Genomic DNA, 14,247 nt, shown 5'->3' on the forward strand with positions numbered 1-14,247 from the left:
CCCCTTCCTTGATCTGGGCCCCAGACTGTCATGCTAAAAGGGGTCCCAGGATCACTGGTCAGGGGGCTTCAAACTGTGCTCCATAGACAGAGGACCCCACCGAGGAGAATGGTGGTCCTGGGCTAACTGCCGCCCCCCCAACCAGGGCTGGCTGCTCTGGTGATTTGGCTTGAACAATGGGTTCAAGAACTAAACTTTAAGTGGGAAATGACTTCTTTGATCCTTGATTTTGCAGAGGAAAACGGGCCTGCAGAGGCTCAGGGTGAAACCAGAGGGGGACCCAGGGCTTGCCCTTCCTCCTGACCTGAGCCCCTCTCCCTGCAGTGCCCCCCACAGCCCTGCTCTGTGTGTATGGCTGTCCATGTGAATGGCGCCCCCTGGAGGTGTGCCAGGCGGCAGCTTCCGGTTTTCTGTGGTCGCTTTTGCAGACCCTTCCTCTCTGAGCCATCCATGACCACCTGCTGCCCACAGGGCGGTCTGTCTCACCCTGTCATCCAAGGCCCCCGAGTGAGCGCCCTCCAAACACCTCTTCCGTGGATACCATTCCGGTCCCCACAGGCATCAGCTAACTTTTTCTGGAAAGAAGCAGATAGGAAATACTTCAGGCTTTGCACGTTACATATGGTTTTGTCACATATTCTTTGTTTTACAACGTTTCAAGCAAAAACAGGCCGTTCCTGACCTGTGGGCTGCAGTTTGCAGATCCTGGCCCTACACACTGGCCCAGCAGAACTGCTTTTGGTTCTTCTGTTACTTATTTGCCTTCGTGAGATTTCTGTCCCCCTTGTATGAAGGAGGAAATGGGTAGAGAGGAAAAGAGTGAAGGGACAAGTGTGTGCCGCCTCCTGACCCACTGGGGGGCGGTATGTCTTTTCCTGCTGTGGACCCTCTCTCCCAGGCTGGGTGGCTGATGCAGCCCCAGGCCCAGCCAGTGTGGGTGGGGCAGGGATGGTGTGTCTCGCTCATCAGTAGTTCCTTCTGCCCCAGGTGCCAACTGCCCGTCACCATGCCGGAAGTGTAAGTAGTCCCCCGCCCCTTCCCAGGGTCCAAGAAGGCGTGTCCCTTTGCCGCAGACTTCAGATCATCTGTTCAGTCCCTGAAGCAGTTCCCTGGGAGGCCAGATCCTAAAACAGGGACAGTGCTGCATGCTGGGGTCCCCAGGGCCCCCACAAGTGCTCCCAGGGTTTGAGCAGAACTCCTCCCCGTTGGCCTGCATCTCAGAGGTTGTCTGTGCTGGTGAAATGGGTGGACCACGAGCCGTGACGGTACCACCGAGTAGATGAACAAAGCTTGGGGAGGTTCCGGGCGAGCTTCCCTCTGAGCACCCAGGACGGAAGCTTTCACAGCCCGGGCCCCCTCAAGAACCCCATCCTCCCCACCAAAAGATGACTGGTGTTTCCCAGCGAGGGGCTCCAGCAGCCCACGGAGCCTGTGGCTTTTCCTCCTTGGAGTGGCCCCTCCGCATGGTGTCTGTGTTCTCTCTGGGCACTGTCCCCATGGCCTGTCCCAGCCTGTCCCCATGGCCCTGCTCCCCGTCCCCGTGGCCTGCCCCCATCCCCATGGCCCTGTCCCAGCCTGCCCCCATCCCCGTGGCCTGCCCCCATCCCCGTGGCCCTGTCCCAGCCTGTCCCCAAGGGCTTCCCCCCTGTCCCCGTGGCCCTGTCCCAGCCTGTCCCCATGGTCTGTCCCCGTGGCCTGCCCTCCATCCCCGTGGTCCCCCCCCCAAGAAGCTGAGCATTGTCCACACTTACTCTGTTTTCTGCTCCCCTCTGCCCCTGGCCTTCTTGTGACGGACGCCCACAGCGAGGTGAGTGAGACCCTGGGTATCTGTGTCCTGGTTGAGTCTTCAGTTGGGTGATGGGGTGTGGGGTGGACATTTGGGGAGAAGAGAGGGCTTGCATCAAGGCCTGGGGAAGGGGTGTCCAGAGGCTGAGCAAACTCCCTGGATGTGGGGCTCCTCAAGGTCCAGGGAGGGGGTACCCTGTGTGTGACGCCCTTCCCTGAAGGTGGTCCTGAGGTTGGGACCAGTGTGACGGCACCCACGCTGACCACCTAGCAGTTCTGCCTTGCCGGGCCTGAGAGTGCTGCAGCCCTGGTGGGCCATCTTGTTCTTGCAGAGCAGGTCCTGGGCAAAGCCACACTTGCAGGGTGGGAGGAGATCCTCCTCGGATTAGTCCATGCCCCACCGACCTCCCCACCCCTCAGTGGGATGTTGAGGGAGGAGCCAGGGTCCTTGCCCTGCCCCCGCGGCGGTCCTCGTCTGTTCAGGCTGGTAAGGACACAGGCTCTGTTCAGCCAAGGTGGGCGCTGCAGTGGGCAGCTCTGGACCCAGGGCTGGCCGACAGAAATCAGCAACAATGGATGGACGCTGGGCAGAGGTTCTCAGTGAGAATCGGAAAGCCTGGCTTTCAACAGTTGTGGGAATCTCTGAGTGTTGCTGAGGCTTGTATGAATGTGAGTTCATGGTGACTGACAGAGTGCAAGGTGGCCCCAAGCTCCCCACGTGGTGGGGAGACAGCACTGCTGGGAAGCATTTCCAAGGGTGAGGGACAGTGGACACTGAGGCTGGCGATGACCTTAGCCACAGTCCGCTCCTGGCAACCACACTGACTGGACCCCAGTCAGACCCCAGGCTTTCCTAGAGGAGGAGACAGACCACACTGAACGGCGGATTAGAAGCTTGCTCCAGGCCCCATAGCCCATTCATCTGCTCCCATGGGGACTGCTCATGGCCCATCATTTCCACCTCATGCACAGGAATGGCAAACCAAGCTGTGGTCCGGGGTCAGTCCAGTAGCTGCTGGCTGGAGTGGGGTTCGTGATCGCCTGTGTCCAGGAGGGGACAGGAGCCCTGGGAGTCCGGGGTGGAGAGGTGACCCCTTCGCTTCCCTGGAGAATACACCTACAGGGCTGAGACCTGTTAGACCGTATCTAGTCAGCAAGAGATGTCAAAGATTTTTAATAAGAGGAGAAAATACTGTTTTCTGAGAGTGATTATGTGGATAGTGTCGACATCAGCCAAAAGTTTGACGACTGAAGTGATAAGCTTCTTCACTGAGGAACTCACAGCTTGTTTCTTTGACATGAGGTGGAGTTGCCCCCAGAGATGCGGGCTGTCCTTGCTGCTGGAGGCCTGTGCTTGTCCAAACCTCACTCTGTCTACAGTCCCTCTGCTGGCCTGGGGCGGGGGTGTCTCAGCCCCCTGATTCACAGATGAGGGAGGGGTGCGCAGACCCCAGGGCCCGCAGGGTGTTTTGCAGGATCCAGCGCATTGGTCAGGGAGCTGAGTCTCTGAATCTGAGGGGTTAAATCACAGACGGGCACTTAAGGGACCCTGAGGCAGGGGTTCTGGGTGCTGAGGGTGACTGGGCAGTGTTGGTCCAGATTTCTGGTTCTGTGCCCTCTGCCTCAGCTGTCTCTCCTCCTCCTTCTTCTCAGAGAAAACCCAAGATCACTGCCTCCCGCAAACTCCTGCTGAAGGTGAGCGGGTTCCTGGCCCTGGGGGAGACAGCTGGGGAGACAGCTGGGGAGGCAGAAGGGTGCAGGGCTCCTCTGAGACTGGGGTGGCGGGGGAGGGGGAGATGGCTGAGGAACGGAGGCACAACGGAGGGGGCCAGTGGAGCCCAGAGCCTGAGCTCTGGGCCTGGGGGGAGGCCGGACCCCTCGTGGGGACAAGGGCTGGTTTTGTTTTGGTAAGTGTTTCTCTCTCAGGCGCTCTGGGTCCTACAAGGATGGGAAATGATAAGAGGAAGGTGGAAGGGCAGTGAGGCCCAGGGTCCAAGCGCCCACGTGGTCAGATGGGTCCCAGGGTCTGGCCTCGTGAGGTGCACACACTCCGCACGTGTGGCCTCCTTGTGCCCATGTGCCTCCTCAGGGGCGGGGCCAGGGCCCGCCCAGCCTGAGGCCCACCTTCCCGTGTGGTGCTTGGATACTCATCCGGCTTGGCTCCGTCCTGTGCAGAGCCTGATGCTGGCCAAAGCCAAGGAGTGCTGGGAGCAGGAGCACGAGGAGCGCGAGGCTGAGAAGAAGCGCTACCTGGCGGAGCGCATCCCCGCGCTGCAGACCCGCGGGCTGTCGCTCAGCGCCCTGCAGGTGTGGGGGTGGGCAGGTGATGGTGTGTGGGTGGGGGGGTGGCAGGTGGGGTGGGGATGGGGGGTGGGGTCTGGGGGGAGAGGGGCCCCGACAGGTGACCAGGATGGGGGGGCAGGCCAGCCCAGGGAGCCCAGCAGGCAGGTGGGCAGCTCGCTGGGGAGGCCCCTTCTCCAGAAGGGGCCTGGCTTCCCCTGCAGATGGCTTTAAAGTTTTCCTAACATTAATAAGAGGGTAGATACCAGTGACTGCAGAGCAAAGGGGCTGGAAGGAAACAGATCTCCTTTGACGTAGGACGTGGCTATGCACTGATAAACCACTGAATGTGAATGTGTGTGGTCCATGCCTCGTTCACCACACATCACAGCTTGCCGGGCCCAGCCTAATAAGTGCAGGGCACTCACACAGCCGACAGTTGGGTGAAATCAGCTGACAGGAAGCCTATGTTATGATGAAGAGTTGAATATACCCTGTTATTCACTGAAGATGAGAAGTGGTTGTCTGGCACGAATGGCTCCGAGTGTTTTGATGGTTCCCTGCCTGAGCATGGGGCCGCCCTGCTTGGCACTGCATGTCAGCCTGAGGAAGGTACAAATCCAGAATTCCAAGGATGGTTTCTGCTGAACGTGCATCAGTGCCTCACCACCACCGTCATAAGTTGAACCATCCTTAGACCAGGGACCGTCTGTAAACCAAGGCTTCCAGGTGGTGCAGTGGTAGAGAATCCCCTGCCGATGAAGGAGACTCAAGAGATATGAGTTTGATCCTTGGGTCAGGAAGATCCCCTGGAGAAGGAAGTGGCAACCCGCTTCAGCATCCTTGCCTGGGAAATCCCATGGACAGAGGAGTCTGGCAGGCTACAGTCCACCGGGTCAGAATCAGACATGAATTAGCAAGTAAACAACAATCTGTAAATCAAGACGTCATCCATGGTTCCCTCCAATTGGTGGCAGTATTCTTATTTTATTTATTCTCATTAATTATTCTTACTTTATCTTTTTGGTTAATACACAGTTTTCAAAATTTTACAAATAACGTATTCTTTTTATCAAAAGAAAACTTTCTGGCGATAACAAGTACATTCAGAAAGGAAAACAAAGGGCTTCCATTCAGAGTGAGGGCTCCAACAGCCCCTTCAGGTTGAGGGTGGGAGGTGGCCAAGGGCCCCCGGCTGAGGGGCGGAAAAGGGTCTGGGGGCTGAGCGCTCCTAGTCTCCCTTCCCGATTCCCTGCTTCCCCAGGACCTGTGCCGTGACCTGCATGCCAAAGTGGAGGTGGTGGACGAGGAGCGTTACGACATCGAGGCCAAGTGCCTGCACAACACCAGGGAGGTGAGGGGCTGGGAGGGTGGGGGTGGGTGGGGCCGCTGGGGAGGGAGGCGGGCTCTGACTGGCAGGAGTGGACCGGATCCCCCTCCCACTGCGGACTCTGGAGATGCCGCTTGGCCCAGCCCTGGAGATGGCGGGGGAGGGCGGTCTCACTGATGAAAGGCACGACTTCCTCCAGCCCGCCAGGAGGGCTCCGCAGTGGGACAGCTGCCCCCGTTTGCTCACCCACACACATCGTCACAGCCTGGCGATGACAGCTCCCCTTGGGCACGGCCTTCCTGTGCACTATGCCTGTGATCACTCTGCGCGCCTGTGCACCAAGTGGTGCTTTTATCCGCACCCGACAGATGAGGGCCTTGAGGTTCAGCGAGGCTGGGAACCTCGGCCCGGGTCACACAGCAGTGGGCCTGGGACAGTCTGTCCCTGACCCCGACTCTGGCGCTCAGCGCTCCCTCAGCGTGGGGCGTGGGGGCGTCAGCTCCAGGGGGGTGGGCGGGATGCAGGGGGCAGGGCTCCTGCGGGGGGGTGGGCGGCTTGCGGGAAACTGTCCACGCAGAGAGGCGTGGGGAGGGACCGGAGGAGGACTGCCACCCTGGAAACACCCTGGGGCGTGGCCCTGCCCTCAATGGGCTGCTCTGAAGGCTCACCGGGAGGGACCTGTTGGAAGCGGGAATAGGAGGACGTGCCCCCCTCCCCGCCCCCGGTTCCAAACGGGGCTTCCAAACGACACATCGGTCTGTGGCCACCACGGCTGACCGCCTTTCCCGTCCGAGCAAGATCCACCCACCCCTGTGCCAACAACATCGGATGGAACATAGGTGTCTGTCCACGAGGTGGCGGTGGTCACGGGCGTCCCTGGGGGCCTGGCCCGGAGCCCTGAGCCACCCGCTCCCTGCAGATCAAAGACCTGAAGCTCAAGGTGCTGGACTTGCGCGGGAAGTTCAAGCGTCCCCCGCTGCGGCGCGTGCGCGTCTCCGCGGATGCCATGCTGCGCGCCCTGCTGGGCTCCAAGCACAAGGTGTCTATGGACCTGCGCGCCAACCTCAAGTCCGTGAAGAAGGAGGACACAGAGAAGGTAAGCCCCACCCGCACCAACGCGGCCGGCCCTGCAGCCCCTGGGGGAACCCCGCCACCTGGCAGAACATTCCAGAACCCCTGGGGGCGGGGGGGGGGGCTCCCCGCCCTCTTCTGGGGGAAGGAGGGCTGGGGCTGCCCCGCCTTCTAGGACAGGCTGACTGCCCATCTCCCAGTCTCAATTGCGCCTGGCGGGCCGGCGCTCAGTCTCCGTGTGTGGCCCTCGCAGGAGCGGCCCGTGGAGGTGGGCGACTGGAGGAAGAACGTGGAGGCCATGTCTGGCATGGAGGGCCGCAAGAAGATGTTTGATGCCGCCAAGTCCCCGACCACCCAGTAGAGGTACCGAGGGCCAGCCCCCTGCTCCCGGCCCCGCCCCCAGAGCCAGCCCCCTTCTTCCGGCCCCGCCCCCAGGGCAGCAGGGACTCCGACCACCCAGTAGAGGTACCAGGGCCAGCCCCCAGCTCCCGTTCCCGCCCCCAGGGCCAGTCCCCTGCTCCCGGCCCCCAGCCCCCAGCCCCCAGCCCCCAGCCCCACCCCCAGGGCAGCAGGGACTCCAGGGCGGCGCCCCCAGGCTGGGCCTTGTGGTCTGAGGAGAGCGCCCTGAGCTGGGCTCAGTTTCGTCCCCAGATGTTCTGGACGCGTCACTCCTGCTTCGGGCCCTTGCCCCCTCACCTGCACGGGGCTGTATCAGCTCCATGGTTGCCCAGGTGTGCACCCAGCACCACCTTGGGTGCAGATGACCTGGCCCCTCTCAGGCCCTCTGGACCCCAGACTCTGGGGCAGGGCAGCCCCTGGGTGACTCTGATGTAAGAGCTTAAGACCTGGGCTTCAGTGGCCTCCAGGACCCTCTGGCTCTGACTTTCCTAAAGTATAAGCACCTTTAACTGCCTGCTGGGGAGTCCTGCCAAGTGCCCAGCAGCGCTCCAAGAGAGACGGGGCCGCCCACTCTCCCAGGAAAATGCTGGAGAAGGCACAGAGTCAGGCCAGGTGGTGCCCTGCGTGAACGAGCCGGGGGACACATGACAGGCAGGGTCTGTCCACAGCCCCGTCGTTTGGAGAAGCCCCCTGGAGGGGTGAGGGTGCAGTGGGGTTGCAGACGCTGGGAGAGCAAGTCAGGGGCTGACGGTGCAGTCGAGCTCTGCGCTGGGGATCACTCGCCAGATGTGGAGGGGACGCCCGGCCGGGCGGGGCGGGGACCCCGTGGGGCAGGGGGTGTGGGAGGGCACCGGGCCCGGCTGAGAGCTGAGGCCCAGCCTGGCGCTGAAGGCCCTGCCCCTCTGTCCCTGCAGGCGGGTGGCACCGCTGCGCTCCGGGCTCCCCGCCCGCCCCGCCCTCCAGCCCTGCTCGCCGCCGCCCCGCCCTGCGCCGCGGAGCGCCCACCTGGTCCACGGCTCCCTGCCTGCCTGAGCGCCCCTGGCAGGGTTGGGGTGAAGACCTCGCCTGGGGGGTGGGCGCCTGCGGGTCCCGGGCCCCCTGTGCCTGTTGCCCGAGGGCGTCACGCCCCCCCCCCCCCCCCCCATTAAAGCCAGTGTCCCGATCTCCCGCGGCTCTGGCTGTGAGTACCCAGGGGAGGGGAGGCGGGGAGGCCGTGAGGGCTTCCGGCAGACACGCACAGAGGCACGCTAAGGGGATTTCACACAGCGCAGCCTCACCCCGGGGGCTCAGCTCAGTGCAGCCTGACCCCCGGCCGTCAGTACGGAACTCAGGGGCTCCGCACTTCAGCCCCCGGCCCTGCCGCTCCGGAGGGCCGTTCTCCAGGCCCCCTCTACAGGTGCTCTGGTGTCCCTGACCCTCGGGCTGAGCCGCTGGCCCCTCCAAGGAGACGCCCTGTAGTTGCAGGCCCGGCCACCAGGGGGCCCCTTACACTGCCCTGGACTCTCTGCCCCACCCCCGGCCAGAGTGCCATCTGCCCGCGGAATCCCGGCCAGATTTCCCTTCACACTTCTGACAGGGAGTGTGCCCCGGGACTGATTCTTCCTAAGGTGGGGCAGTCAGGGGTCTGTCCTCTAGGTGAGGTCCTTTCTCCATCCCTCAGGCAACTGGACCAAGTCCAGTGCGGGCTGGAAGTGTGCTGGGATGGAGTGTGGGTCTGGAGGCACCCCCTGCACACGGGGGACAGCGGCCCATGGAGCAGGGACCAGCGTCTGGGCTCGGAGGATCTGGCTTTTCCGGGTGGTGTCATGTGAGTCCTGAGCTGTATCCTCCAGGGAGTGGCTGCTCCCTGCCCTGGCCCTGGGCTTCTTGGCTGCCCAGCACTGGTCCCAGGAGAGGCTGGGTTGAGTGCAGAGCCCTCCGCCTGCCTGTGAGTCCCTGCTCTGCCCTCTGCTCCCAGTGTGCTACCTGCCATAAATGCCCGAAGCTGGGAGCAAAGTGCAGCGCCCGGGGCCCCGGGGCAGGGCCTGGCTCCTGTCTGCCTGCCAGCGCCCGAGGGACAGCAGCCTGGAGGAGCTGGGGAGCATCCTGCTTCAGTCCTGCCTGCAAAGAGCTGGGTGGGCAGAGAGACAGAAGTGTTCAAAGAAACAGCTCCTACAACACGGAAACCCTTAGGCACAGACACGCCCAGACACACACGCACACCCACACACTCCCAGCTGCAGAGCCTGGCAGGCATGGCCGGTTCACGCCAGAGAGCGTGGCTTGCGCTTCACACCCAGGCAGTCCTGGCGCCCCTTCCCTGCCCCAGGGCCCCTGCAGACGGCCTGGGTCCAAGGCGTGGCCCCCGCCTCTGCCCTTGGAGGCCCGGGGTTGCAGAGGCAGCTCTCAGTTTGCTGGCTGACTGTTGAGCTGGGTCCCGGGTACTGGGCCCCACCCTGCCCTACAAACCCAGGCCTGATTCAGAGCAAACACCCAGTGCAGACAGCCCACGGGACGGGGCCCTGGGGTGGGCCCCAGGCCTGCTCAGGGGCCTCTGGGGATGTCCAGACCTCTGGTTCACAGCAGGGCCAGACCTCGGCTACCTGCCGCGTCCCCTGTGGGCTGGATGGGGCGGGCTGGGCTGTGGCCACAGCAGGGACTGGGCAGGAGGCATAGTCTCTGGAGAGACGCCCACCCAGTCCCCGCTCACCTTTCAGGGACCCGGGCTGGCCTCGGGCAGAGCAGAGCTGGGGTCAGACCAGCGGCCGCAGCACTCACTCTGTGCCAGGCTCCTCTCTCCGCACCTGATTACTCCTCAGACATTCACATCCCCTGAGAAAGGGACCACCGCCACTCCCGTTCTCCAGAGGCAGAGAAGCCACAGGCTCCTGAGTGAGGGACCAGGACTGAACCATCTAGTCTGTAAGGGCCCAGACTCTTAGTCACGGCTAATAACACGCTTCGTCAGAATCACTCATTACATTCTCACAGAAACCCAAGGCTCAGATCCTGTTACTTCAGATCCATTCACACACGAGGAGACAGAGGTTTGGAGAGCTGAAGTCATTCACCACAGGTTTTGGGGTTTGACAGCCGCAGGCTGGGGACAGGGACCTGGGGGTCACCCTTTTCTGGGATCAGACTCAATAGGGCCCAACCTGTAACTTTCCAGAAGGGACGTGGCCGGGGACCAGGGGCAACACACACAGCTTGGAGTTTGCCTGTCCCCACAGAGGGGAACATTCAGATGAGGTGCAGACGCCCCCGACGGGCTAAGGGCTTTCCCCCACCAGCAGGGACGTGGACCTGCAGTGGTGCCTCGGGGCGGCGTGTGGGGGGTGCGGATCCGCTCCTCCTGAGGACCCCCAGGCGGAATGCCTCCCACAGGCGCTCCGACCAACCCCGAACTCTGTCTCCTCGTGGCAGGAGGCCGAGCCCACTCTCCGCCTAGAGCCCCCCTCACAGCAGGCTGGCCCCGGCCCAGGGCCACGGGGACCGAAGGGCCCACCATGGAGGAAGCCAGTTAAACATTAGCCCCAGTGGCCCCCCACGAAGGGAGGCAGGCTTCCCGCAGGGCTCTGGGCTGGCCAGCATCGTTCCAGGTGGGTGACCAGGCTGCTGTCCCAGCCAGGGACAGGCCGCTGGGACTGTGGGGGGGCAGCCTCCTCTCCTGACCCCCAGAGCAGCCTGTGGTTACAGGAGAGGCACCACCTTGCACCCGGGACAATTCCTGGCGGATCTGTGGGTCCTGGAACATGAGCCCCACAGTGTCTGGAGACAGAGAGGGAGTGGCTCCTTGAAGGCCACAGCCCTAATGGGGCTGAGACCCAGGGGCTGGACTCACTGCAGGCGGCAGGGGCAGGGCCCAGGGGCCTGGGCAGGCGGCCCCTCTGGCTCCAGCTCCGCACCACTGGGCTCCACGGTCACACAGGCGGGGTGAGCCCACCCTTGGCTCTGGGATCAGCATAGAAGTCTGGTCTCAGCTGGGCGCCAGGACAGGCATTCCCATGCCGGAGCCCCATGGAGGAGTGTGTGTGTGTGTGCATGTGAGCACGTGTGTGTGCATGTGTGTGTCCATCGGAAGGGGTGAGCCTGGTGTGTGCGCCCCTGTGCACACGCCTGTGAGGGCGGTGGCTTGCCTGCCTGAGTGTGATGGATGGCACGTGTTCCTCCTGTTAGAACTTCCCAGATGGCGATTCTGGTCAGATCTCTGCCCCAAATCTTACTGCTCTGCGGCTTGCTGGGAAACCTGGCCTTGAAGTTTCCGTAAAGGTAGTGTATTCAGTGAAAAGGATTCTTCTCTGTTCAAGTATGCATCAGTCAGTCAGTTCAGTCGCTCAGTCATGTCCGACTCTTTGTGACCCCATGAACTGCAGCACGCCAGGCCTCCCTGTCCATCACCAACTCCCGGAGTCTACCCAAACTCATGTCCATCCAGTCGGTGATGCCATCCAACCATCTTATCCTCTGTCGTCCCCTTCTCCTCCTGCCTTCAATCTTTCCCATTAGGGTCTTTTCTAGTGAGTCAACTCTTCGCATCAGGTGGCCAAAGTATTAGAGTTTCAGCTTCAACATTAGTCTTTCCAATGAACACCCAGGACTGATTTCCTTTAGGATGAACTGGTTGGATCTCCTTGGAGTCCAACAGACTCTCAAGAGTCTTCTCCAACACCACAGTTCAAAAGCATCAATTCTTCAGTGCTCAGCTTTCTTTATAGGCCAGCTCTCACATCCATACATGACTACTGGAAAAACCATAGCCTTGACTAGACGGCCCTTTGTTGAGAAAGTAATGCATGTCTTAATTTTATTATTTTAGTATCAAATACATTTTACTTATGGGGTGGGAGTACAGGAGGTGGTAATTATTGTCTTTTAATTACTTACTTCAAAAAACAATATGGTAGCATTTGTATATTCATATTTTTAAAAAGTATTAGTTTGGGAAAATACAAAGTCAGGGAACCACTGCCTTGGATTCTTTAGGGTGTGGGTCTTACCTCTCATGTGGGAACTGACAGTCAGGCTGACTCACAACCCTCCTGGCCTGGGTCCCACCAGTCTCCACTCTGGCTTCTGGGGAAAAAGAAGCTTCCTTATGTCCTATGTAGACAGGAGTTGGGGGCTAGGAATTCTAGAGCCTGACATCGTCCTTGGGAGGGGAAGCGAAGGGGCTCTCCCTCCCACTGGCTGTGGAGTCTTGAAAACCCCTGTCCTGGAGCAGGGGTTCCTGGGCTGATAAACCCTGTCTTCTTGGATTCTCCCAGGGGAAGTGGCCACTGCAGGCTCACAGTCAGTACGTTCCCTGCACCAACCTCTAATTTTATGAACTAGGGGATTGCACAGAGAAGGCAATGGCACTCAACTCCAGTACTCCTGTCTGGAAAATCCCATGGATGGAGGAGCCTGGTAGGCTGCAGTCTATGGGGTCGCTGAGAGTTGGACACGACTGAGCAACTTCACTTTCATTTTTCACTTTCATGCACTGGAGAAGGAAATGGCAACCCACCCCAGTGTTCTTGCCTGGAGAATCCCAGGGACGGGGGAGCCTGGTGGGCTTCTGTCTATGGGGTCACACAGAGTCGGACTCGACTAAAGTGACTTAGCAGCAGCAGGGGATTGCAATTCAATATCTTGTAATAATGTATAGTGGAAAATAATCTGAAAATAAATAAGTCTATAAGTATATATGTGTAACTGAATCATTTTGCTGTATATCTGAAACTAACACGATACTGCAAATCAACTATACTTCGATTAAAAAAAACTAGGTGATGGCAAATGCTTCTGAAGCCCCTGTGTGTCCCTTTCCAACCAGCCGTTTCTCGCCCCAAAGGCAACACGTCCTCAGTTTGTGTTTTCATTGCCCTGGTCCTTTGTGTTTCTGGTTCCTGAAACAATGCATTGTGTTTTGTTTGTCAGTCTGACATAAACACGTGCTTTCTGCTTTGAGGTTCATCAGAGGGAGAAGGCAATGGCACCCCACTCCAGTACTCTTGCCTGGAGAATCCCAGGGATGGAGGAGCCTGGTAGGCTGCCGTCTATGGGGTCGCACAGAGTTGGACACGACTGAAGCGACTTAGCAGCAGCAGCAGCAGCAGAGGCGGAGATTGTAGTAAAAGAAGAAAATGACAAAATACCGACATTTACTCACCCATTTTCCTGTGAACAGACCTCTGGGTGGTCTCCAGAATTTTGCAACTGTAACCAGTGCTGCTCCGAGAGTCCTGCTGGCCCCTGCGGTCACAGTGCTGGGCCAGCAGCCCTTGCTGGGTTGTGCCACGGATGCTCTTGCAGCAACTTACCGTCAGGGCGACCCCGATCCTGGAAAAGATGGGTCCTGGGTGCTGAGAGACCTGACGCAGCCACCCGGCTGACCGAGGCGATCTTGGGCCTCTGGGGTTTCCTGGTCTCCTTCCCAAAGCAAGTTAGTGCCATTCTCCAAGCCTAGACACGGGTGAAGGAGGCACCCGCCCTCTCCTCAGGACGCTCGGGTGTCAGGGCACCGCACAGCATGGATGCGCGGAACACTGCCCCTGCCTCATGAGTGTCCCCTCTCCCGCTGCCTGCACGTGCCCCAGGGGCTGTGTGCTGAGCCCGTGCTGGGCAGCTCCCCGCTGTCTCACGGCCTCCCCATCCATCGGGTTGGCCAGGGGCACTGCTGACCTCGTGAGCTGTGGACGACCCCACGCTGCGCCCTCTCAGGCCCCGGGTCTCAAGATGCCGAGCCTCAGGGCCCGGGGACACCTGCCCTCATTGCCCCTCCTGCAGCGAGTGGGCACCTGGCCTTGCCCCCCACCTACGGCCAGCCCTGTGACCGCTCGGCCTTCTGGAGCTCCGCCGACGCTGCTGCCCCTCCTCTGGGCTGCCCATGATCAAGCCCTTTTTTTCTTTTATAGACTTAAAAGTAACCCCTCCACGGTGGCCTGCCCTCTCCAGCCTGACCTCTCGACCCTCAAAGTCTCAGGGGTTTTCCTGCTCAGCTGCCGTTCACCTCATTTCAGGCCTTTCCTGTTCTGCGGGGTCACAGCCAAGCCCCTCTTCCAGGTCCGGGAGCACCACTCCTTGCCTTACCGCCTCCCGCTCACACCTGCGTCTTCACTTGCACCCCGTCTTGTAGCTGGTCTGTTGCCACCTTCTCTGACGAGTGAATTTGTTTCACTTGCCTTCAAGCCCAAGCCAGGTGTCCCTGTCCTTCAAGGTGCCCCAGTCTGTCCGTTAGAATGAATCTCTCCTGATGACACAATTTTAATTTTCATCACAGCCTGTCTTTAAAAAAAATTTATTTCCACTGGAGGATAATTGCTTTACAATATCACGTTGGTTTCTGCCATACATCAACATGAATCAGCCACAGGTATGCGCGTGTCCCCCCCGTCTCAACCTGTTGTGAACGCAGCGTG

At 60.3% G+C, this 14,247-nt stretch overlaps 1 protein-coding gene across 1 annotated transcript; it reads left to right on the plus strand.

The window, feature by feature from the left end:
* The first annotated feature begins 1,006 nt into the window (after positions 1 to 1,006).
* Positions 1,007 to 6,827, plus strand: TNNI1 (troponin I1, slow skeletal type). Its single transcript, NM_001303435.1, is given in 7 exon segments — positions 1,007 to 1,017; positions 1,804 to 1,807; positions 3,439 to 3,480; positions 3,961 to 4,092; positions 5,330 to 5,419; positions 6,315 to 6,491; positions 6,720 to 6,827. Coding segments are annotated over 7 exon segments (564 nt in total).
* The last annotated feature ends 7,420 nt before the right edge of the window (positions 6,828 to 14,247 follow it).

The sequence above is a fragment of the Bos taurus genome, chromosome 16, assembly GCF_002263795.3.
Source record: "Bos taurus isolate L1 Dominette 01449 registration number 42190680 breed Hereford chromosome 16, ARS-UCD2.0, whole genome shotgun sequence".
Classification (NCBI taxonomy): Eukaryota; Metazoa; Chordata; class Mammalia; order Artiodactyla; family Bovidae; genus Bos; species Bos taurus.